Genomic DNA, 24,158 nt, shown 5'->3' with positions numbered 1-24,158 from the left:
GCTTCATAAAATATCTTCAATGTGTTGGGTAAAACTTCCACAACTCTCACTTCAGCTTGGAAAATGTTGATTTCCTGTAAACTCTGTCAGGTAACTTTAGGTTCCTGGGTATGTGGGATGTGAAAGCTTCCACACACCATTTGACACACCATTTGTTTAACTCATCTGACACACTGTGGATCCAGAATTATTGAGTAAAAACATTATACTCCTTTTTATTTAAAAAATATTTTAATGCACCATTAATAAAGGGTCCAACGCATTAATACAAGAGAAATATTGCAAATAATATTAAAATCAACAAATTAAAAGGAAAAACAATAAAAAAAAAAAAAATGAATGGAAGGTATGTACAGGTTTCCTCTTCATGGGGAGAGGAAAAGGAACAACATATTTACAGCTTGGATTCAGTGTGTTTCTACGAGAAACAAACACCTCTACAATATTTACAAGTACTTCTTAGATTTTTTTTTTCCTTTCATCTTTTTATCTTGTAGTAAAGAGGGCTGTTTGCATGGAAAGGTTTTAATTGCAACAATATCTTACACTTTTTCCTGTTTGGAAGGGAATGAAAAAAATCTAAATGAAAGGAGTTAAAAGTTCAACATCAGAGTTAAACTTTGGACGGCCATTGCCATTTGAAAAACAGGGACAACACAAGGGTCATACACATCCCCTGCCTGCCGTGCACCACAAACTTACTGAGGCTTGTATATCCAGCAGGCACACTGTCAGTCATACACTTTCCACCCATCTACACAGCAAACAGACTGTGTAGCAACATTATGGGAGGGAAGTTTGGTATGTGGCAAGCAGCTCAACCCTCCTGGATAAAATAAATATTAATGCATTCTGAGAAACCCAGAACATTTAGGGGAGAAAAAAAAAACAACTAAATTTTACAAAACCGGACTTTTAAAGACACCTGACCTTGATCTAATATGCCTTTTAAAAACATCTGCAGCACACAAAATAAGTAAGTTTAACACTGACCACACAGTTTTACTAATACCTGCAGGTGTTTTAGGGCAATTATAGCTAAAAATAAAAAAAGAAAAAATGCAGAAGGTATTTTTGCTAATTAAAAGAAAAGGAAGCTGACACTTAAAAGCTGAATTAAAAATGAGAACATATAGCAGGACAAAGAAGGAACAATACTGACTAACATCCTGACCAAACATCTTTTGTTAACCCACACGGCTGTTCCGCACACTTTTAACCCATATTTAGACAACAGCTGTAAAGCTGACGTCATTGTTTGGACTTGCTTTGTAATATAAGAGTATCCAGATGATCGAGGGGAACACTCAGAAAGGGTCAGATAATGGCCAACTTATCGTTGACAGAAACCAGGGTTCCCTGCTTGTTAACATAGACATGGGTAGTGGAAAGTGAGAGAAGGTTACAGCTGCTGTTGAGATTTCTTCACAAAATAAGCTCGATGAGTTTACCCATACAAATGCTGGCATTACCTTCTAAATTCCCTCCATCAATGTGCCAGATGCATTTCAATGATACTGTGATAAACAAACACACTGGCACATTGTGTGTGATGAATGACGGAGCTACAAACAGGAAAGATCATTTAAAGCAGGTAAATCTGTGTCTACAACCTTTCAGAAAAAAGAACCAATGGAAGGAAAAGGAAGAGAAAAATAAAAAGCTAACGCTGCAGGTAACAATAAGCAACAATGTGGAAAAACACACTTTTACCAAACAGGAGGTCCTGGCAAATCAGGAGAACAAAGCACAGCAGATGGGAGAACAAAGTGTGGTGACTCGCTAAGCCACGAAGGACAGTGGGTGAACACTGAAGCTCATCACTGTAAGATACTTACAGCTAATGCAACTAAGTAACAATACTATTGATAACGGCAAGAGTAATATTCTAGCAATACAAAGAAATTAAATTTTAAAAAAATCCCCAAAAAAACCTTCAAGCTTGGAAATCTTACATAACTGAAGACCAAATTGACTGAAATTTGTGATCTTAAAAGTGCGCTCTTCACAAGCGCTTTTAAAAACCCTGAATTTGTCTTGTTTTCCTGTGCATTTCAGAGGATGTCAATGGCTGGATGGTTGGAAAAAAGATCTGATACTGAAGGATTGATCCTAGGCTGCAGATTATGGTAGCTGACACAGATACGTAATATCTGTGGTTTATTGTTAATGTTAATGAAGCGGATATTGGCATGAAAAATGATGAAGAAAAAAAAAAACAAACTTTCATGCCTGGGTTCAAAGAGCAACTAGCTTGGAAAAAATTAGCCATTCAAGTCCATCAACACTCCCACAAAGGGGCCATTGCAAAGGGCGGACTTCCAATGTTCTCATGCCAGATTACACAAACTCATTACACACTGGCAAGAGAAACTGCCCCCTAATAAAAAGAATGCATGAAAAGTGCAATTGTGTGCGTCACTGTTTCCTACTTATTGTGAGGACCACCAAGGCCATCCGGAGGAATGCCATGAACATTGGGAGTGGCTTTGTTTCGAGTAACACTTTGAGAGGGGTGAACTTTGGGGATGTCGGATGCTGTCAACAAAGGAGAAGAAGTGCTTTCACTAGTTCAGTGTTCCACGACAGTTCTCCGTTCCACACAGGCAAGGGATCTTGTTGTCCTCCAGTGGAAATTTGTAGTCGTATGTAATTTCTTCGTTGACGGCAATAGCCTGCTTCGAGTAGATCACAATCTTTTTCTGTGACTCTATGGTGATAACCTTGGCGTAGCAGTTTGGCTAGAAGCAGAAAGCAGCAAAACATCAGTGATCAAACTGACAAAAAAAAATCAAGTTTGTCTAAAGTAAAGCATGTCTGACATGATCCAAATGTTTACTGAAGATGTTTAGACTCACAGTGCAGCAGTGGTTGATAAATCGTGCCAGGTTACCACACTTGGTAGCATCTATAATTGTGTCGTGGTCCACTCTGAACAAATAGCTGCTCCCGATGCCCTGCTGTGCGTACCGCTTTTCACGATGGTCAGCCACCATCTGTGCAAACATGACAGATATTGCTGATATTGCAATAACCCTGCATTACTGCATTTATTTTACCATTTTTCTGGCAGGAATGAACCTTTCACAGCAGAATAAGACATAAACTGCATCAATTTCCATTACAGCTTGAAATCACTCATTGAACATAGAAACATAAAAAGTACCTGTCTGATGTTTTGGCCAACATATTCTATGACCATCTCATCAGCAGCGATGGGCTCCATGGCAAACAGACCCCATTCGTGGATCCTGCTGCGGCCAAATCGAAGCTTTTTCTTACGGAACTGAGAGAAGAGAAAAGATATATTTGCAAAACAGTCTAACACGAAATTAAAAAAAGATGCTGAAAATGATTTTTTTTTAAATAAAAAGCCCGTTTTAATAACTTCTGTGGAAGATGAATTATTCACTAAAATAATTAAATAACTGTGTGTGCCGTGTTAAAGATTCAGAAAATACAGTGTAATGTTATTCTGACGTGCGATGCGTTAACTCCACTTATCACAGTTGCAATGCAAAATGATCTTGACACAGACAGTTGTGCTTTTATGAAAGAGGAAGTACAAATTATTCATCAGAATTAGTATTACAAAAGTCCATGACTCTGACTGCAGTTTTCTCGACCATAACTTTTCATTTCAAAACGAAACTATGATCACTACCGGGCACTGTAGGCACTGACTTTTCTTTTTTTTTTTTTTTTCTTTTTTTTTTAACTTAACGGAGAGGGTAAGATAGTCCATTTAAAAAAGCCCGGCTATGTGTGGACGAGGCCTAAAAGTTGCAGGATCATAGAACTCAAAAATCAGACTTGGACACCCTTGTTTTATAGTCATTCAGTATGTTTTAAGAGCAGTTATCAGTTTGATACATCTTACTGAAGATATAATACTCTAGAAGAAGAAAGTGACAACATGCTGAAAAATGTGCAATGAGCTGATAACAGAGTGGCTAAATTTAATGCTATGGCTGTTGTAATAAAACCCCAGGGCCGGTTGTACCTTAAGCTGGTTTAGTTTAAGTAGGTCAGAGTCCATGACAGCTGTAGCGCCAATGACAGTGAGGAGGCGGCGCTGCTCTGAACGCCTCTCTGACAGCACTCGGTTGACTCCCTGACAGGAAAACAGAGAAAAAAAAGAGCTTTTGAAAGTGCAAATCAAACAATATCCTGTTATCACATGGCCTTGAGTTGTATAGAGACTGATGGAGAGATGTACTTTGACCATTTTTTTTGCAATACATGTGTTAGCGTGTGTAAAGTTCACTTGTAAGTAAATGATGATCACTTTAAAAAACCTACATGTTCAACAGCTGAGGAAAGTTTACATTAAATTTCTGCAACACTGACTAAATGAAATCATTAAACAAGACCTTTGTAACTGCTTCCAAGTCATTATGATAGAGTAAACATGGCTGACTACGATGGATTTTACTGTATATGATGACAATTAAAAGTGGTTAAAACACACAAAAAACGCGATATAAGAAAAGTCATACAAAATAATGAGGAATATTGCTTTAAAACAGGTAATAATGTTCAATAATTTAATATATTGTACTTGACAGCCATTATAAAAGAAGCAAATAACTTTGAAAGTTTATAACTAATTGATTATTTTCAAAGGTGAAAAAAAGTAGCCTTTATTTCAACAAATAAAAAAAATATACATTGTGTAAAGACAAGGACCTATAATTCGGGATTTAATAATATACATAAACAGAATGTATTTAGCTTGTCAACAGTTCAACACAGCTTTAGGTATTTCAGTCGCTAATGGAAAGGAAAAAAAATGTGAGTGTAAAAGATGAGAATAGCTTCCCTTCAGAAAAAAAAACCAGTTAAAAAAAAAAAAAAGAGTAATAGTGAGACACCATGTAGACCACATCACTGCGTACTTGTGGTGAATGCAAACTATGAACAAAGACAGTACTGATGACTCAAAGCTGCTGAACCACTTTTATCAGGACATCAAAAAGGTTGCGTGACACTGTGTGAAATTATATAAATTTTTGTTACTGTCTGTCATCACCTCCCAAAATATATTCCTCATCTCCAAAACAGGTTTGTATCAAAACAGCAGTTCATGAGTAACTCACTTGTGAAAATGAACATGCACGTTTTTCTCCAGGGTGAAAGTGAGTCAACCTTGGAAACGCAATTTGGAATGTTAAAAAAACAAAAAACAAAAAATGTTCAGCCAGTTTTGTGTAGCAACCAAACACAACCCAATCAAACTACATTAATACTGTTAATATTAATACATTAATACTGTTGATGTTTGCAAATAACCTGAAAATAGATCGCTACTTTAGCAACAACAAAACTGTGAGCGAGGAACAGGCAACTTTACTGAACCTCAGGACAAATGACACTGAATCACAGAGAAAAAGCACATGTGTATCATATGAATAGCACCACTGGAGATATATTTATAAATATGCACTGAAATTATGGAGATGTCACATGATACAGAAGACCAACATTTTGGGAAGTTTTATAAATAACTTCGTGTGACTTGGATGCAAAGAAAAAAAAAAACCAAACAAATAAAACTAAAATATGTCAAGGATCATCTTGGAAATTGAGATATTGAACAACTGAAATGTGATCAGTAAGTACCAATTATATAGTGGAAAAGATTCACGATAAACAACAACAAAAGCAGAATTTTCTGTCAGGAGAATGAATAATTTCCTACACTGGATGGATTGATAAATAACTATTGTCGTGGAAATATTGTTTTCTGACTTAGATTTTCATATATTTAATAGTCCTAGGATATATTCATTTCTGATTATGGCTTTGTGGGCTTTCTGAAAAGGTCATGATGAAAGGTCTTTGTTGTGAACTGGTGTTTTACAAATAAAGCTAAATTGAACTGAACTATTTGACCTTATCTTTATTATGTAATGTACTTTCTTTTCTTTTTTTTTAACTTTTATATATGTATACATGCTCTGTATTGTGTTCTTTGTGTCATGTACTTCTCTGTATCTCAGGGACTGCAGACAAGCTACAATCTGATACAAAGCATATTTTCTACTGATTAAGGCCATGTACATGGTCCCTGTTCAGTAAGCTAAAACACTAAAAACGAAAAGCGGATCTCAAAGAACCCAAAAGTTACAACACGTAAACTGCAAGAAGTCTGAGAAATTGCGGCGTAAAAAGGTCTTCCATCAGAAAAGTGTGATGCATAAAAGTGCGAAATATAATGGTTTAGGTTTGCTCAACTCATTGACCATTCAGACGCAACATGCGTCAATTTTGCCATGTGAGAACTAAAGGTACGTTACCAACGTGTTTCCTCTCGTTTAACGTGACGTAAACACTTAAAGGTCCACTTCAAGACACACTTAATGAATGAAATAAATAAAAAAGCAGAATCTTGGGATGGAGCCTATCATAGCCACAAAAGCTAAACCCTGGTCATGTCACCATTCCATTACAAAGCCAACACAGACAGACAACCAACCACTCAGGTTTATGTTTTGACCTCTGAAGATTTTACAAGCACTAAGTGCCCACACAGGCATATATTTAAACTGTTGGAGGAAGCTGGAGAATCCACAAAGAATCTGCATGTGCATGTGAAGAACATGTAAACTTCCTATGTGATGTGACCCGACAGGTTTACCGTAGGTGACAGTGCTAACCGCAACATCCTTGCACAGCTCTGTGTGCAAACAATGCTAAAGTTTCAGAACCCTCTTTGCCATGTATCGGTTAAACTGAGCGACACATATAGCCTACATGTCGGGAAGCCCCTAAATATCAGAACCTCACATCTCCAACCACACTGAAATCTAAATATACTTTTTGCTGTATAGACAACCACATTTTAAATAAGTGGAAAAAAACACATTTAGTTAATTTGTTTCATTAACAAGTGTTGCCATAGAAATTTGTTTAGGTGGGTGGGTGGGGGTATCTGAAATAAAAGTTATTTCCCCTGCTGAGGTTAATAGATGTGTGATATAACTTTCCTGCAAATCATCCAAAAAAAAAAAAAAAAAGTTGTTTTTTTTTTTTTTTTTTTTTTGCCTTCAACAATTTGAAACATCTGCCATCTGAACAGCTACAGCTGGGTTTATACTAACTTTAAAAATGTATCACATAATTTCACATGTTACTGGTTAAGGGTTTGAGAGATTAATGTGGGGTGTCTAATGCTTAAAATGAAATAAATCATTATATCAACAATAAATCAATTCTCTCACTGAATTGAAAAAAAAAACAAACAAACAAAGCCTGGACCAAACTAAACAGGCAATGTTACGAATCTCTGTATTGATAATAAAATTCATGTCTCAACTGATCCAAACAGCTGGGGGCAATCTGCACTTCCTTTCCTGCCAAGGAAATTCCTAAGAGGTATTATCAAGCATCATACCCTTTAATAATAAAACACTCAACAACTAGGGGACCCCATAAAGATGGTTTGTGAGCCAGTTTATATGAAAAACACATTATTTTCTCGAGCATGACAATATGGAACCTGATATTTTTTTAACTGTACTTCAACTTTCCAGTCAACAAGTAAAGGTAATACACAGAAACTTCACTGCAAAGCTGATTCAGGAAGGTTTGCTTATGTCTAGAACACAGTATTTTATAGCTTCATAAAATATGCGCCTTCTGTACTATAGCCTGTTCATGCAACTTTTAGCTTTCCCAAAACATCAATCAACAGAACAACCAGAGCAGACGTTTAAATCTGATCAGACTGACGAGAGAACATTTTAATGAGCTGCTCAAACAACTCAATCTAAAATGATTTTTCCCCTTTAAAGTTAGACTATAAAAAGAAATTACACAGATTTGCATTTGAACATGTTTTGTGTTTGACAGTAGTTGGTAATTAGATGTTAAAAGAGCAAAAGCTGGGTTTTACTTCATTGTAAACTTGGTTTGTTGTACAATTTTTCAGTTTTTCTTCCCAATAATTTCTGGATCTTCCATTTCTGTGATCCAGTGGGGGGTGTACATTAAATGCTGAAGCAGCCAAAACCATGATAACAATATAAAAAGGAATCCTCCATCGATTAGCCTTGGACAATAGGACTCGCTACCTAAATGCCAGAATCATGACAATAATTGCAGAAAAAGAAAAGATGTGAACAAGATTTTATGTTTTATTTTGTGATGAATTGTAATGAAATGAGACACGAAGCAATTTTAAGCTAAAAAATCATTTTCAGCAGCATCAGGCTCAGAGAAATTTAAGCTGAATAAAAAGGTCAAATTAACAATTTTATATTGTGCATGTAATGAAGTTAAATAATGTAAAGTTTGTGAAGACCTAGCACTGCAGTGCTTCGAATCAAAGATTCAAAGTTTCATTAACTGCAATGATAGACAGTTCAAGACTATTGCCAAAACCTGACTCATCTTTCCAATGTTATTTTACAAATTTATTCTGAAGATTGCCAGATGAACAGATAAGCTGTTAGATTGCTGCAACTGTCAGAGTTGATCTTTCACATAAAGTGACACCTTCAGATTCCAAGAACAAAAGCTCTACATTGATTAACATTCAAAAATTTTGGGAACATCATTTCAGAAACACAGAAGGCTTAGTTGATGCTAAATTAAAGGGAAAAAAATCAGGTTACAGAGTGTAGAATAGATTTTTCTGTGAATGATGTATGTCTACGTCAGGTTACAGGATCAATGGCTAATTAACAGACTTGTGCAGAGTTCAATGTCAAGCTCTGCACATGTCCTCCAGTTCGGTCTGATGTGTGCCAGGTGTGTTGGAGCAGGGAAACTCCTAACATTTGCAGGCCTGTGGCACTCAAGGACCGGAGCTGCCTACCCCTGGTCTATGTGTATAGAAGGAACATTACAAAACTTACCGAGCTGTCGACGTTCTCAACCTCCCGGATGACCTGCTCAGGCAGGTCCAGGTCTAAGTAGACATCTTTCTCCTTGCGGCTGATGGCATAATAACCCTCACTCCTGGCACAACCAGTCACGTGCTCTCGCAGCTGTCCATCTGCATTCTTTTTTTTACGGCGGGGGTTAGGCAAATTGGTTAGTGCAGCACAAAGGTCAAGGGAAATGACATGAATGATATTAATGGTTAATGAATATGATTAGCAAAGTTTAAAAAAAAACAAAACAATAACCTCACACACAGGATACATATTGACTTAAGATGTGACAAAAACATACTAATGAAAGGATATTTGTATGGTTGACCCAGTGGGTGTCATTGAGCCAATCAGAGCTGTGGTCATCCTGTAGCAGCTTCTCATAAGTTTTCCTTAGCAACATCAAGTCTTCACCATCCAGTCCTGAGTTCCAAATGTCGTACAGGATGGTCATTTGCTCAAACTCACTGCGGTTGTCAAACTTTATGGCAAGTGGCTCAGGTGCTGGAATAGGTTTCAGCCATCGGTGGGATGATGTTACCCCTGCCTCCTGCAGAAAGAGGCGCTCACTCTTCCTTACTTTTTCAACCACCTCATCCTCAGTATCTGAGCTGGACAACTCTCCAGACTCAAGTTCTTCCACATCAACATCCTCCTCAAAATCTGACTCCTGTGGGGAAAAAACAACAACAAATAAACAGATAAATAAACGACACATTATACAATTTACGCCAGAGAGTCACATGGTCATAAGGGATGTAACTAATTTAAAGGTTATTTTTCCATGTGGTCTATAAACAAACAAAAAGAAACAAAATTTACATAATCTACAGTTTGTTATTTATAAATATATAACTTTACATAAGAAGGAGACTTGTGGTAAGCTACAATAAAACCTCTCTCAGGAGTGAATTAGAAGTAGTGTGAAGTATAAATATTTCAAGAGTTGGATTGTTTTTCGGACCAATCTGGTGATGAAACATCTGGTCATGAAACATCTGGTCATATATTTTCTCCTCTCCTTTATTTTTAAAGGTTAAATTTAATTACACAGAAATCTGCACAAGCAATCTCTGCAAAGGCCTGTTGCAGAGCAACATGAGGGAGCTAAGACAGCAATGTGTCGGCTGGATTAGCAAATTTATAGTGCAGAGCTGCAGAAGGCCACATATATTTCTGCCTCCGTCAGTTCCTATAAAATAATCCTCTATCCCAAAAGAACCAAGTGCCTCATAAACAGAAGTCTAGCTCTTTTCACTTATTCACACTAAAGCTGTTACACTGTATAAAGATATCAGCTGAAGTGCATGTGAACTCATTAGAGAAAGCTAAATATGGACATACAAATGAGCAGCTGTCTACTGTCTCAGCTTGTGATAGCGTGTTGAATTTGATGTGCTGTTCATGATTAAAACATCCGCAACCATTAACAGGAAACCACATAATCTCACGCACCTCTAGTTTCCTCTTCCTCGGTTTCTTGCCTGGTTGCTCCTTTTGTTTTTTAATGTGATGAACCTCAATATTTTCTTTGTCTTTTCTCCTCCTCTTTCTGCTCTTGTCTTGCTCAAGATATAAACCTTTGCCAACATTCTTCTTCTTTGGTGGTGAAGATACAGATTCCACTGAGCTCATATCAGAGTCACACAGTTCTCCCACTGCAGACAAGTATTCTCCTGTATCAAACCTGGATGGCATTGCCTCTCCTATGACCTCCTCTGGGGCTTCAAGGACCCCAGAAATAGAGTTGAGGTCTGCTGAAAGTAAGACAGAAGAATCTTGTCTTGAAGTCTTTTTGGTACTGGGTGGTACTGCGAGCACTGGTGGTTTGCAGTAGTTATGCTCCATCAGGACAATAACACCACCTGGGCTCACAACCAAGGCCAGTGACTCTGGGGAGAAGAGATCTTCCTCCTTCTTCTGCTCCTCTGCTTCGTCAGATGTCTCCGTCTCCTCGGAGTCACCAGCATCAGGGTCCATTTTTAAAGCTACATCAGCCAACACAGACAGGTCAGTCGTCGAGGCCAGTTGCAGGAGGGTGGAAGCACCCAGCTGCTCTCTCAGTCTCAACCTCTGTTCACTTTCTTCATCATCCTCATCTTCTTCTCTGAGGGAGTGACAAGAAGCCGAAAAGCTGGGCGTTCGAGATTTACCTCTGGACCGTTTGCTGACAGAAGGTGGAGGTGGCACCTCCTCAAAGGCCATCTTACACATAGAGGCATGGTCCAATGGCAGGTTCTGCACAGTGCGACATACCATAACGGGAGGGGCGAGAGACTTCGGAGAGTCTTTGCCGGCACTCCGTTTGCCAGGGGATTTGACAGGAGTTGTCTGGGGAGAGACAAGGGGTCCTTTTCTGGTCTCCTCAAATTCTTGGGTTCTTCCAGGTGGGGGAACAATGAGGGCATTGCCTTCACCTGGTTTTGAGGCAAATGGCAGCAACTGTATCCCTTGACTGGGACGAGCTGTAGGGGGTGGCGTGGCAGTGACGGGAGAGTCTGGAAGCCGGCCAGAAAAGAGGGAAGATTCACCCACCACTTGTGATGAAGAAGGAGATAGAGGGGCAGTTGGCAATATCGTTTTGCTGTCGTTCTCGTCTGTGGAAAACGACACAGTCTTCTTGCGTTTTTTGAGAGGTACAAGAACGACAGGGGAAGAAGGCCGCGGGTATGGTGGAGATGGAGGGTGTTTGGTAGGTGTTGCCGTTGTTTCTGCTTTGCTGTCCTTTGTAACCCCTGAAAAAGATAAGAGTGTTTACAGACTGGTCCACAGTGCAAATAGCTTTTATCATGTCAAGATCAAAGAATGTTGTTGTATTCTTTGATTCTTTGAGCTCTGTATTGGTTTATCTGTGTTTGATAATGATGCAGATAAGGACTTCACACTGGCCTTTTTTGATGTCTGCCTTTGAAAGAGCAGGTGTATTATTTTCCCTTGGAAAAGGACAGGAATTTCATGTTAGAACATCCAAAAATAATATTCATGAGAAGCAGTGTTGAAAAGACATTCCTGGGAACAGCTCTACGGAAGCAGCTATTAAAGGTCAACAGATTTAGAAATGAGATACCTGTCATCCTCTTTTTCAGTTGTGCTGTCCATGGTTGACTCATCCAAGGAGTCCGGCCCTTCACTCTCATGCTGCTCTCCTTCTTCTTCATCCTCAGAAGAAGAGGAAGAAGAAGATGATCCTGAAGAGGAAGAGCCTTCAGAGGACGAAGAGAGGCTCTCATCATCACTATCAGCACTAAGGGCATCATCTACAAAAAGAGAATTAACAATTACATTAGTACTGTAAAAGAGAGAAAATAGACAGAAATCCACTGGTTGTGCTGTACCATCAGATTCCTTTCCACTCTCCACTTCTTCCTCATCCTCCTAGAAACAAAAACAGGTGTTAATCTTAGGAAAACACTGCCATCTAGCTGTTAACAAGAATGGTAATGTGGTTTTCTATTTCTGTATTGTTAAAATGAAATCAGGAAAACAAAACAAATGTTTTTATCCACATGTATTACAGACTGATAAATGATTAATATAAACCAACCTGTTAAACACTAATTTTTTGGCAAGATGCAACTAAAAGAAAATAAAACAAAAACAATTTCATGCACCTTTTCAGTCGAGGAGCCGTCAGATGTTTCTTCGCCCTCACTATCAAGTTCCCAGGGTTTACGACTTCTTGGCTTCTTTTTCCTCCTCTTGTTGTCCCTTTCAGCTCCATGCCTGTCTGCTTCTGGCAACCTCCCATCAGCAGCTGAAAACCAGATGCCAATTTTAGAGCCTTTTGCAGGGCATCGATTAACAAACCTCGTTTTAAAAAAGGTATCAGGTAAACCTTCGTCATCTTCATATGGTGGAGTTGAGGGTCGCGGCCTCTTCATGTCTCCTTCCTCAAGCTCCTGAGGTTCTTTTCTTTTTACCTGAACAATTGGACACAAACATTTTACTTTCAATCAAAAAATGTTGCAACATTGCTGGCAATTCACTCGTCATGTGCGAATACCACAAACTCACAAGACAAGCCCAGACTGAACAAAAATAGACCATGTTGATATTACTGCAATGAACTCTTCTGAAAATACTCAGGTTTAAGATATCTCTAACTATGGACAAACCAACTTAACTTTAAATGACTTGTGTGCATATGTTAAAATCAGAAATCTTTATTGTGTTTCAAAACTTACAGTATGAACTTCAAAATATGGAGATGCCTTTACCTTGAAGGAAGGTAACCGCAGTGCGCCACGGAGAGAAAAGCCCTCCATGCCACCACTCTTTGCCCAGTCCACAAGAGACATGAGAGGCTCCCGCGGACGGTTAACCTTTTCTTCTTTTTTCTCATCATCCCGTAGAGCAGACACCCCTCTTACCATTGTCTGGAAAGGCTAGAAAAGAAAAACAAGCACTTTTCAAAGCAATCGTTCAGAGGTCCCAGACCTTTGTTTAAGCTGTTCCAGTTGAAATCTTTACAGTGTTCCCATTTTAATACAGTTTAATGTTAGACTTACAAAGTAAAAAAAAAAAAAGAATTATATTGTTTGCACAAGTGTTATCTTTGATAACCCATTTTGCCTTGAGGTCATTTACTGTCAGAAATAATAATTTAAAAAAATATTTGGATAATATACAATCTCTATGGGGGGAAAAAATGTGACTAACGTGGCAAAATAGTCGTAGTTACTCATTTAATCAGATAAATCAGCTTGAAAGGTTAACATTTTTAAGATAATTAGCCTAAATAACAAATGCAACAATCTCACAATTCCTTATTTCTCTTGTTTTAAATCGCTTTACCTTGGCCTTTGTCTCCTTCCTTTCCCACCACTCATCAAAAGTGGCAAAGGCTACGTTCTCCACCATCTTGCGGTTCAAGTCCCGCTGCATGATGTTCTTCATTTCCTGGATCAGAGTGCCCAGGACCATCTGCACCGTTGCCTCATGTGGGTTCTCCGCCAGCATGGGCATCTCTTGCCCAGGACCCCTGTATTCATCTCCATCCCCTGGCAGCATGGTGCCATAGCCAGGCGGAGGCATGTACGATGGATAGTGTGGAGGCAAGACATGCGGTGGCCAACCAGCATGGGGAGGGGGTATACTATGGTGTGGAGGTGGTGGTATTTGAGTGCTGTGGGGGTCAGGGTAGGGGTAAGACAAATGTGGGGGCATGTATCTGTGATCTTGGTCATAATGACCACCTGCCCCACTGCCCTCTTGGTCCATGTAGGGATGATGTGTGTGATGTGGGGGCATAGAGTGAAGATGGTAAGAGCTGTAGTCTGCAGTCGCAGCCTCACCTGGGCCTGGGGTGCCATTGGAAGAAGACATACGCAGCTGGTGTAGCCGACTTAGCATATGCGTCTGCATTTGGAAGGACATAGGAGTTCCACCACTGTACTGGTTCATCAGCTCCATGGAAGTGGCGTAGTCATACATGTGGTGGGGCATTGGAGGAGGATACTCAGGGTGCAGCTCCATGTGGGGGAGAGGAGGAATCCCTGGTGGAGGTGGGGGCTGGAGGGAGTACCCAGGGGGAGGGGGAGGTGGTAAATGAGGAGGATAGGAGGGTATTGGGGGGTGCATGGAGTTGCCAAAGTGCTGTGATGAGTCAGAGATGGGTGGGGGAGAGGATGAGGGGTCTGCTGTTTGAGACAACACAGCCTGAGACGTAGATGGTGAGGATCCTGAGGTGAGTGATGGCTGATGGGTGGTCACTGTTGATATGGAAGGTGTTTCTTCCTCTTCATCTGAGATCTCCATATCTTCCCCAGAGGAACGAGGAGAAGCCTGAGAAAGAGAGAGATTGCTGTTTAGAGGAGGAAGACTAACAATGTTTTGTATTAAGCAAAATCCACAAAGACGGACGTTTAAAAATCACATCCGCTGAAATCATGAACTTGCCAGCTGCGTCTATTGTGCGGCATTAAGATTTACAAGTGGCTTTAAGCCTTTAAGGTGCCACAATATTTTATTTTCACTCGTTTACTGGTCTTTGGCTTCACACAGGATAGTCTATTTGTAACATTTCAGTTATAAATACATTTCTGGTCCCCTGCCCTCTTATTTATCAGATCATATGTCACATAAACAATGTAGTTACAGTCTACAATTTCAGGACTGTCAGATTTTCAGTATTAGCAGTTCATACAGAGTTCAGGAAGTTTACTTCCTCATTTTCTGCTTCATCATCATTGGATATATTTGAAAGAAAAGGGACCTGCTTTCATCTTGTTACAGTCGCTAGCATCCTGTTTGTTTTTTTCTGTTATTATTGTAATTTGATCTAAAACAGCCCTCTCTTGAAAATGAGACACTGGGCCTCAGTGGCATCACCTGCATAAATAAAAGTTAAATAAAGAAAAAGTCCTTTAAAAAAGACAATTTCAATGCATCTGGATCTTGACCATTTTCTGAATGAGAATGGCAATTTTATGTGGTTTTGTTCAAGCACCTTTTTAAATGTATAAAAGAAATAAATATCAATATTCCTGCACAGATCAGCAATTGTGGCATTATTAATGTTAGCATTTTTTCCCCCCATGCCATCCATCCATCACTTTGTACTCGCAGTCAACCCAATTTAAGAACGGCAGGTTATAGTATCGGAAATCGGAAGTTTAAATTCTGAAGTCATTATATAGCTCATTGACAGATCAGGTGAGGGAATCTGGCCAAAAAGTATATAGAAGAGTGTTTGTCAGGTGTAGTTGAAAACTTTTAAAAACACTCTCACATATCTGGCTTAATGCATGTTTTTGTTGTGTTGTTGAAAAAAATACAATCATACAGTTCTAAGTAAATAGACATGGAACTGTTGACTCTTATTATGTAGCCTGCTGCAATATGCTGTGCAAAACACTACACAAGGCACAAATGAAGTCTCAGACGTTTTTTGTTGTGTGTGTCTAGCCGTATGCATATTTAATGACTTAAAGCTGGGATAGGTAATCTTGCTCTGGGGGAAGTCGTTCCTCGTCCTGATAGTAGTCTATTCATTTTGTAATCATGAACAATAAGAAATATAGTTAGACTCCTCAGTTTACTGTAAATCTGTAAAAACTCTGACCAATCAAAATGTTCTTATATTTTGTAAGCTTCTTCTCCCGGCTCCCCTCCTCCCCCTCCCACAGCGCATGTCTGACAGCCACATCCTGCATATAAACAGTGTGGTAGGATGAAAATACAAAGTAGTGAAGAAGAAACTAGGAAAGCAAAGATTACTGAGAAAATCCAGGAAGGATTTCCCAACCTGGCTCGGTTAATTTGCCTCCTCCCGCTAAAAATTCAAGAAAGAGAAAATCCTTGGTGGAAAAAGCTGCAAACTAGAAAAGCACTCGGAGAGTGCAAACTTTCGCCACGATCTTTTAAAAGTTCCTGAATCCAAATAGTGATCCGGATTACCACCAAAATTAAATCACTTCTTTCTTTTCACATTTTCAACAACTCCTAAAAATATCATTAAAATCCATCCACAACTTTTTGAGTTATCTTGAACACAAAAAGATAAAAAGCCGACAAAAACATAACCTCCTTGGCAGTGGTAAGAAAAAAGCCTTGGATCACACAAGGAGCAAAATCAGAGGGGGAGGAGCAAAGACAAGGTGCCAGCTCCCCAATATTACCTACCCCAGCTTTAGGCTGACAAGTGTACACAAAACCAAGTGATGAAACTTACTCGACAAAGCTCACCAGGCCATGGGAAGATCAGGCCATGCTTATTTGGACCTACCCTTTTAAGATATATCCTCAGGTGATGAAGTACCAAACACCCTACAGGATCTCATCTTCAAATCAACTATTTTTATGCAACTATTTTTGAAACAGTCTGAATTTTTTTGTTTGGGTTTTTTTTTTTTTTAAATTTTTATTAATTTTACTTAACAAAACCTCATTTAAACTTTCCTCCTACAATAAAGTCCCCAGTACTGATGAAGACCCGTGACTGTGGTTAGTAAATGATCTTGGTTTGAAAAGGGAGAACAACTATCTCTGGCTTGAAACATTCCCACACGGTAAAAGCATTGCAAAGAAAAGATTTCCATATATTTTTTGGTTAAACATTTCTTCAGCAACATGTCATTTTGTCTGAATTGACAGTGCTTGTGTGCTTAAGATCCCGACTGTATTTTTGCGTGTAATGGAAGTAATTGAAGTAAAAAAAAATAATAATAAAGAAATACCTGACTCTGCCCATTAAACGGTGGTGTGTGTGCTCCTGTCCTGCTTCCTACTTCAGCAGAACCAGTCTGAGAAGATTCTTCCTGCAAACCTCCAGTCACGGCTATGGCAACCTGGGGTTGGGGTTCGTCTGGAGGTAAGATGTGGGGAGAGTAAGTTGAAGAGGGTAGTGTGGTTGGTTTGAGTGCCGTCGGACTCTTTCTGTTTTCTCCTCCTTTCCCCCGTTTTTTTCCTCTGTGGCCATCTTTGTCCCCTTTCTTCCTATGGTCCTTTTCCCCATTGCCCCCCAAAGGCTCCTGCACCCCTACTGATTCATCTGTCCTTCCTCTTCGTTCTGCTCCATCCCCACCTCTGCTCCTCTGCTTCTCCTGTTTCCCATCTTCCTCATCTTCCTCATCAGAAGCAAGAAAAGAGAACTTAGCTTTTTGTTCTTTTAAAAGCATCTCAATACGAGAGTCGAGACTGCTGCTGTGGTAGACAAATGGTAAACTTTCATTCGTAGAATCTGGCTCTGGGGAGGAGGAGTCCCGATGGGGGGGTGGAGGGGAGCTGGAGGAAGAGGATAGATGGTGAGGGATTGATGATGAGGATGGGGAGTTGGAGGATGACGCAACAGAAGGGTGAACTGGGGAAGCAGGAGGGGGAGGTGTTTTGGGAGGAGCAGGTGGAGTGCTGGGACGACGTTTGGGCTTCCATTGGTCCTCGTGGGGAGGACTGTCTTGGTTGAAGTCCAGTGTTCCCAGTGTCTCAGCAACAGCTGCTGCAATGACAGAGGCTGGTGGGAGCGGAGGTGGTGGTGGGGGAGGCGGGGGCAGAGCACCGTGATGACCGGGATGGTGGTCTTTATCAGCACCTACAGACGACAGAGAACACCTCTCTGCATTGCTTGTGCCCCCTGGACGGGAGGAAACATCCAAACCCTGAGGAGGGACAGGCTCTTTGGAGGAGGGATAAGAAGAGTACGATGATGGAGGAGGAGACATGCTGTTTGAGGAAGAGCGATAAGAGTTGGAATTATATCTTGGGTCCGAGCTATTCGAGTAGTCGCTGTCTCTGTCTCTATCTCGGTCTCTGTCACGATCTCTGTCTCGTTCCCTGTCTCGGTCATGGCTGCTTTTTCTGCGACTGCCTCCATGGTGGTTGTGAGAATGGTGGTGGTTGCGGTGTCTCTGGTGGCTGTGGTCACTTGAACGGGACCCCAGACTGTCTCGCCGGTACCCCCGGTCATCCCTGCGATCTGAATGGTGGTGGGAGTGATGAGAATGGTACTTTGAGGAAGAGTTTGTGTCCTGCTGGTGATGGTAAGATGACCTTCTGGCACCAATCCCCCCTGCCCCATATCTTCCCCCTGAGTCTCTTTCACGGTCCCTCTCCCTGTCTGATACTGGAAGCTGATCAAACTGATTAGAAATAGGCGGTGGAGGCATAGAGGAGTGATGGGCCATGTGTAGCCCAGGCCCCCCAACACCGGGAAAGGGAGGGTAGCAAGGCGGCTCATTCGGACGGTATGATGTGGCTGGAGGGTACACAGGGCGGCCTCTGTGGTACAATGACGATTCCTGTGTGTCGTCAGGGTAGCGAGATACTTTGTATCCTCCAACAGTAGACGAGACAGCAGAAGATGAAGATGAAGAAGGTAGCATATCCTGGGGAGGGTAGCCGCTGCCCAAAGTGCCTGTATTATAGCCAGTATGCCTGCAAGAAAGAAATAAGACAGAACACATAAAACAAACATCAACAACCACTTTCAATAGTGATATATACTGTACAAGGACTAAGAATTCATTCATTATCCTAACCGCTTAGTCCGATGAAGGGTCACGGGGAAGCTGGAGCCTATCCCACTTGTCTTTTGGGTGAAAAGACTGAGAATTCTTCTATCCAAATGAAATCTGATCAGATATTCCAACTGAAATGTTTTACATGGACACTAGATAAAGAGATCTGATCACCTGTGTGTTTACTTAACGGAAACACTTTATAGACTGTAACATGCGCAGAGTTAAATAATCTTTAAAAAGATGTTTGGACAATTTGCTGTTTCATGCTTTTTGACCATTGAAATGCCCAATAATCATTAATTCTTTCCATTTCCAGCTCAAGTGCTTTATCCACCACAGTCCAGATTTTCTTTGCCGAGTCTTTCCAGAAACGTATTAAGTCCCCTAAACTCCACATGGTTCATGCATGTACAGAAAGAACATAAACCACATAAACATCTGGGATGAGCAGATACATTGTTATTTTTTTTCCTGGGTGTCAGATCATGAAAAAGTTGAAACAACCCTGTTTGCTTGGACAGAAAATTCTCCTTGAACTGAGCCAATCAGACAAACTGAGGTCTTGATGCATTTTTATTCTGACTGGATGTTGAATTGGACCAAAAGTACTCCATGTAAACACAGATAATGACTGCTGAGCAACTGAGAAAAACATTTCAAAGAATCGCTCTCTCTTTGCATTATGAAATGACAACACTAATATAAAAAAAGTCACAGGTCATTTTAGAATGATAAAAACATCAACATCTGACCTGTTGCCCGAATCTTGTGAGAATGGAGTCCCAGATCTGGAGCTGTAAGGTGTTCCTCCACCACCCTGAGATGAGGCAGAGGAGCCAGGGGTGTATGGGCCTGACATGGACGATGGAGGTGTGTCCAAACGCTGATCATTAAAACCAGTATCTCCAGAACATGGCGTGATGCTTCCTGACGTGAGAGCCTGGACCCCTGCTGTCAGAACGGCGAGTTCACTGGAAAGTCTCCGCCTGATTTCCGATGGCTGAGAAGACAGGCATATTTTGGTTTTCCCATTTGGAAGAGAAGCAAACTTGAGTTGATCCTTCATACAACTCAACATGTTATTTACAAACAACTTTATCGTTTACTGTTGATATCTCCCCTATTAGTGTCTGAACAGAGAGATACAAATGTACTAATAACTTCATGTATTTGTATGATTGTTGCCAATTGGCAACTTTACTTTAGTATGTATAAAAAAATGGAAAAAAAAAAAAGGAAATAAATTTATTGAGAGACTGAACAAACCTAAAAATAATATCAATAAACAGAAGTAATTTTCTCTCTCCATTACCCAGACATAGTTCAGAATTTTACTTCTTTAGTTAGGAACTAAAATGCACGAGTCTCTCCTCTATATTAAAATTGAATAATTTTCCTGCCACTTCATTTTATATTGCTTCCAATCTGTATTTAAAAATGTTGTCTGAAACAGAAGTTTCTATTTGTGAGCACTATTTACATACTGTCATTTATAGATTACAAACACGGTTTATAAAACAGGAGATGGCAATATTAAAATAAAGAGCTACTTTGATAAAAACAGATGAAAAAGTTAAATGTTAGATGTGACTGCAGCTGCTAATGGAAATTTAAATGCCACTTTAGATGTCAAAGCTCAAACAGAATAAAAGAAAAAAATCAGAAAAATTGTGATCTATTTTCCAGAAATTCTTGCTTTGATTTCACACTGATGTTGAAGCTTTATTTTTTGTTTCCCCTTGAAACAGGAAGACTTGATCAGTAAATGGCACCATCTTTTATTCCAGCTTCTTAAAACACAACCCCAGACATTAGTAATTCTCAGTTTAAGGCAATAGTTGGTGCTTCTCTGAAACCCATTTCATTGCGTTTATTCTAAGTCTACAAACTGCCTGGGGCTGTCCATGCAAAGATGATTTTTCTGATTAGTGGTATTTGCACTGCTGACAGACATCTTTGTGCAGAAAATCCTTCAAATTTACGATTATAAGTTAACAGACTCTTTAATTTGGCTTAAAATTAAAATGTTCACCATTGGGCATTTTAGCGTTTAAATTAACTCCATAACTTTAATGTTAGCCTTCAGGTATACACTGTACAGCAGTAAAACTCTTCATGGGTGCACAGAGATTACCTTGTTGAAAGTGTGGAAGTCTAGCCCTCAAAAAGTGGCAGAACAGCATATGGAAATATGGCATTTACATTTTGCTTCACTGAACTGTTTCTATAAAAGGTGCATCTAATCCATGGTGATTATTTAAAACAAATTATCTTAAAAAAAAAAAAAAAGAAGCATAATCACACAAATAATTATGTCAGCTCTAATAATGATATTAACGAAAACTTTAAACGCCTTTCAATACTAATTTGTTGATTACATTTAGTCATGAAATAACTGAAAAGACTACATTTTTGCAGCAATACCGTGTCAGGCTGTGGCTGTGTTGGGGCCGGGGCCGGGGCCGGGGCCTGGGCCTGGGCCTGGGCCTGAATCCTGTCCATCAATGCCTTGCCACCCAGGGGCACAGTCTGCGGAGTGTAGGACCCATTTACTATGAGGTCATAGTACTTCTGCCTCTGTTGGCCTGCGAATAAGACCAAATCATAAAACGATCAAAGCAAGTAGAGAAATTATATCACTGATATGAATTGAATTTACTTTTAACAATGTTGTCCTTAATAACTAAATGAGATTCAACTGCTTAAAATAAGGTGTAACTAATGAATGCATCAACACAAAAATATCTAAAAAGGTGCTTAAAATGTTTAGTATTTCTTCCTAAACCACAGGTTTACATGGTACACTTTTGATTGTGCTGACTGTGATCATTTTTCCAGATCCAGCCAAAGAGTAAAAATTTCCAGTCCATTTGAATTAGTTCTTTGCATAATTTTTATTAAAATGTGCTTTGACACAAAGTTTCAAAGGAAACTAATACATTTATAAAGTTCAGTTATTTATTACAGAAAATGGCTATATCTAATATCTAAAGCAGACCCATAACAGCTTTATTCATGTCATGAATAAAAGACCCCCAGGGGAGGTCTTTTGTCTTACCTTTTATATCAAGCTGAGCATGAATGATGTTACCCATGACAGATGTGTTGTGCAGATGCTTGACTGTGTCCTTGGCTCCTCTGGTGCTGGTGAACAACACCCTGGCCAAACCCAAGTGTTTCCTGGTCTTGGGGTGAAACAGGATCTCCATCTCCTCCACCTCACCAAACTTGGCACACATTTCTGCCAAAAAGGGCTCTTTAATGTTGTCATTGAGCCTTGCAAAGGTCACCTCCTTGAGGGGTATGGGACCCACATAGAACTCATCAAGCTGTGATTAAAAAGGTAAAAAAGACAAAATCAGAGGAAAGTTCATGCAACCTTAAGAGAATAAAAGAACTATATCTAAACACAGGCTGACCTATTCTGAATTTCTATTAAATTTACAAATAATTAATCTGTAAATTTGTTGCCATTTGTGACTGATGACTTCAGTCTTCACCAATTCTGCATGACCATGATCTTTACTATTTTGCTCCGAAGTGTCATGCATGTCATGATAGTCGGAGGTCATGAATGGTCAAATTAAAGCTCAAAATTTTCTACATTTCAATATTACACGATTCACAAGACAAAAAAGACCACTAATCAATATACTCCCAAAGAAATGATAAAATATAATCCCAAACCACCTCTGGGGTCTGGACGAAATTACATTTTCAAATTTTTAACGTACAATCTTTCATTTAATTTTATTAACCAGCATGACATTTTCTTTCCAAGTATTTGCTTATCATCTGTTTTTTCCAGTTATATTGTCTACTTTTCCACTTTTTCCTTAGACTGAGAAAATTTGGAAATCAAAAACTATTTTAAACTATTGTTCACTTCTCTGTGTTGTAAGACTGGGAGGATGCATCAGTCACTTATCCATGTTTTTTTCTGCTCATAACTTTGTGAATCAAAGAAAACTTTAAAATCCACTTTCAGTCAAGTCTGTTTAAATAGTGTGCTCACCTTAAACTTCGGCACTGGTAGGGACAGTTCTGAATATCTGGACCACAGCCTCCGGGGTCTAGGATCTCGCAGATCTCCCACGGGAGGAAATCCAGAATCCTGAAAAACAATCAACAGCTGGTAAAAATGCAATTATGAGGAGATGTGCATATTTAAACCAATATATACACTCAAATTGAACTCACTGGCACACTAAAATGTACTCCATCGTATCTATAGATCTTCTGTGTGACCCGCCTGATGGCTGGGTCCTGGACGAGTTTGTAGCTTTTCCACTGCAAACTGACGGCTTTTTGTGTTTCTGTCCCACTGTCTGGATCCATCCTACAACTGAGCGGCAAAAGAGAAACCTGCATTATGTACAATACAGACGCTTGAAACAAGGAACAAGGTTTAGAGACAATCAAAACTTCGGGGAATGCTATATTACCACATTTCATTGAACATATCAACGACCCCTGCATGCCGGCCGTAAGCACACTGTAGCTGCGTCACATCTATACACCAGCTAGTTTTTTTTTAGACTAACGTGCAGTAATGATACATTTCTAGGTAGATTTATGAATTTGGGCATGGTTATAAAGATGTTGTTGGCCTTGGTTGAGCTGCCGCGCGCTGTCAAAACAAAAACCTGCGTTACGTCACTGGCCAGATACTTTCAGCTAGCAACCTGCTAATAGCAAAGGCTAACGTGCATCAACATAACGCAAATAAACTGCGTTACCAAGTGTCGGCTAAATCCTGACGATAAATGTAGCTAATTCGCGTTTTACAGAACAGCATTATCAGTCGCTTTATAGTTAGACCACCTTAATCGATGTTAAATTTGTGATGTCTTTTCGCTTTAGCTAGGGCAAGTTGATGCTACCGTCGGCTACTGCTAGCTAGCCAGACCAAGTTAGTAGCTTAACTCCGGTTTTAATGACTCTCTGACCCCAAGCATAATATTTTACCCGTGACATTTATCTTATGCGCTTCATTTCGTGGTTGAAATGTATTCTTTTGCGGTCGGTTTGTCTGAACTCAGTTCCCACCTCTTTGAGACCTACTGCCCGCTCATCGGAAAGTAGCGACCCGCCGCTGCAGCTGCAGCCAGGCCTGAGAGACCGACAAGAAAAACACAGAAACGGGACGTCTTTGACTGCGCACGAAAGCAAATCTGACGAGCTGAAACTATACTTCTACCATTCCGATCGCTAGTCAAGACATCGACACTCTTGTTTGAGCAGCGACTCCATCGTTTTGTCTTTAAAATCCAGATATTGTTGCGAGAGCGGCCATCGCGTAACCAACCTGAAAGCCTCGCCT

General features: G+C 39.9%; 1 protein-coding gene across 1 annotated transcript; it reads right to left on the bottom strand.

Moving 5' to 3' along the window:
* Nucleotides 1-349: 349 nt before the first annotated feature.
* On the bottom strand, nt 350-23,937 carry setd1a (SET domain containing 1A, histone lysine methyltransferase). Its single transcript, XM_079252695.1, has 21 exons — nt 23,885-23,937; nt 23,036-23,180; nt 22,851-22,949; nt 21,894-22,164; nt 21,260-21,420; nt 19,588-19,835; nt 17,057-18,749; nt 13,674-14,663; nt 13,097-13,264; nt 12,715-12,799; nt 12,491-12,633; nt 12,215-12,254; nt 11,947-12,136; nt 11,769-11,812; nt 10,335-11,614; nt 9,195-9,549; nt 8,862-9,043; nt 4,004-4,114; nt 3,167-3,286; nt 2,859-2,996; nt 350-2,741 (listed from the first exon to the last, which is right to left on the bottom strand). The coding sequence occupies exons 2-21, from the start codon at nt 23,171-23,173 to the stop codon at nt 2,568-2,570; spliced, it is 6,630 nt and encodes a 2,209-aa protein (XP_079108821.1). The 5' UTR covers nt 23,174-23,180; nt 23,885-23,937; the 3' UTR covers nt 350-2,567.
* Nucleotides 23,938-24,158: the final 221 nt, after the last annotated feature.

The sequence above is a fragment of the Telmatherina bonti genome (assembly GCF_933228915.1).
Source record: "Telmatherina bonti genome assembly, chromosome: 14".
NCBI classification, from domain to species: domain Eukaryota; kingdom Metazoa; phylum Chordata; class Actinopteri; order Atheriniformes; family Telmatherinidae; genus Telmatherina; species Telmatherina bonti.
Note: the sequence above shows the minus strand (reverse complement) of the source record. Positions and strands in the feature narration are given on the sequence as shown.

Coding starts and splice junctions, on each gene's coding strand:
- setd1a (XM_079252695.1), bottom strand. CDS start 23,173: ATGGATCCAGACAGTGGGACAGAAACACAAAAAGCCGTCAGTTTGCAG. Junction 14,664..17,056: donor CGTTTAATGGGCAGAGTCAG/GTATTTCTTTAT, acceptor TCTCTTTCTCAG/GCTTCTCCTCGTTCCTCTGG. Junction 12,800..13,096: donor TGCGGTTACCTTCCTTCAAG/GTAAAGGCATCT, acceptor CCAATTGTTCAG/GTAAAAAGAAAAGAACCTCA.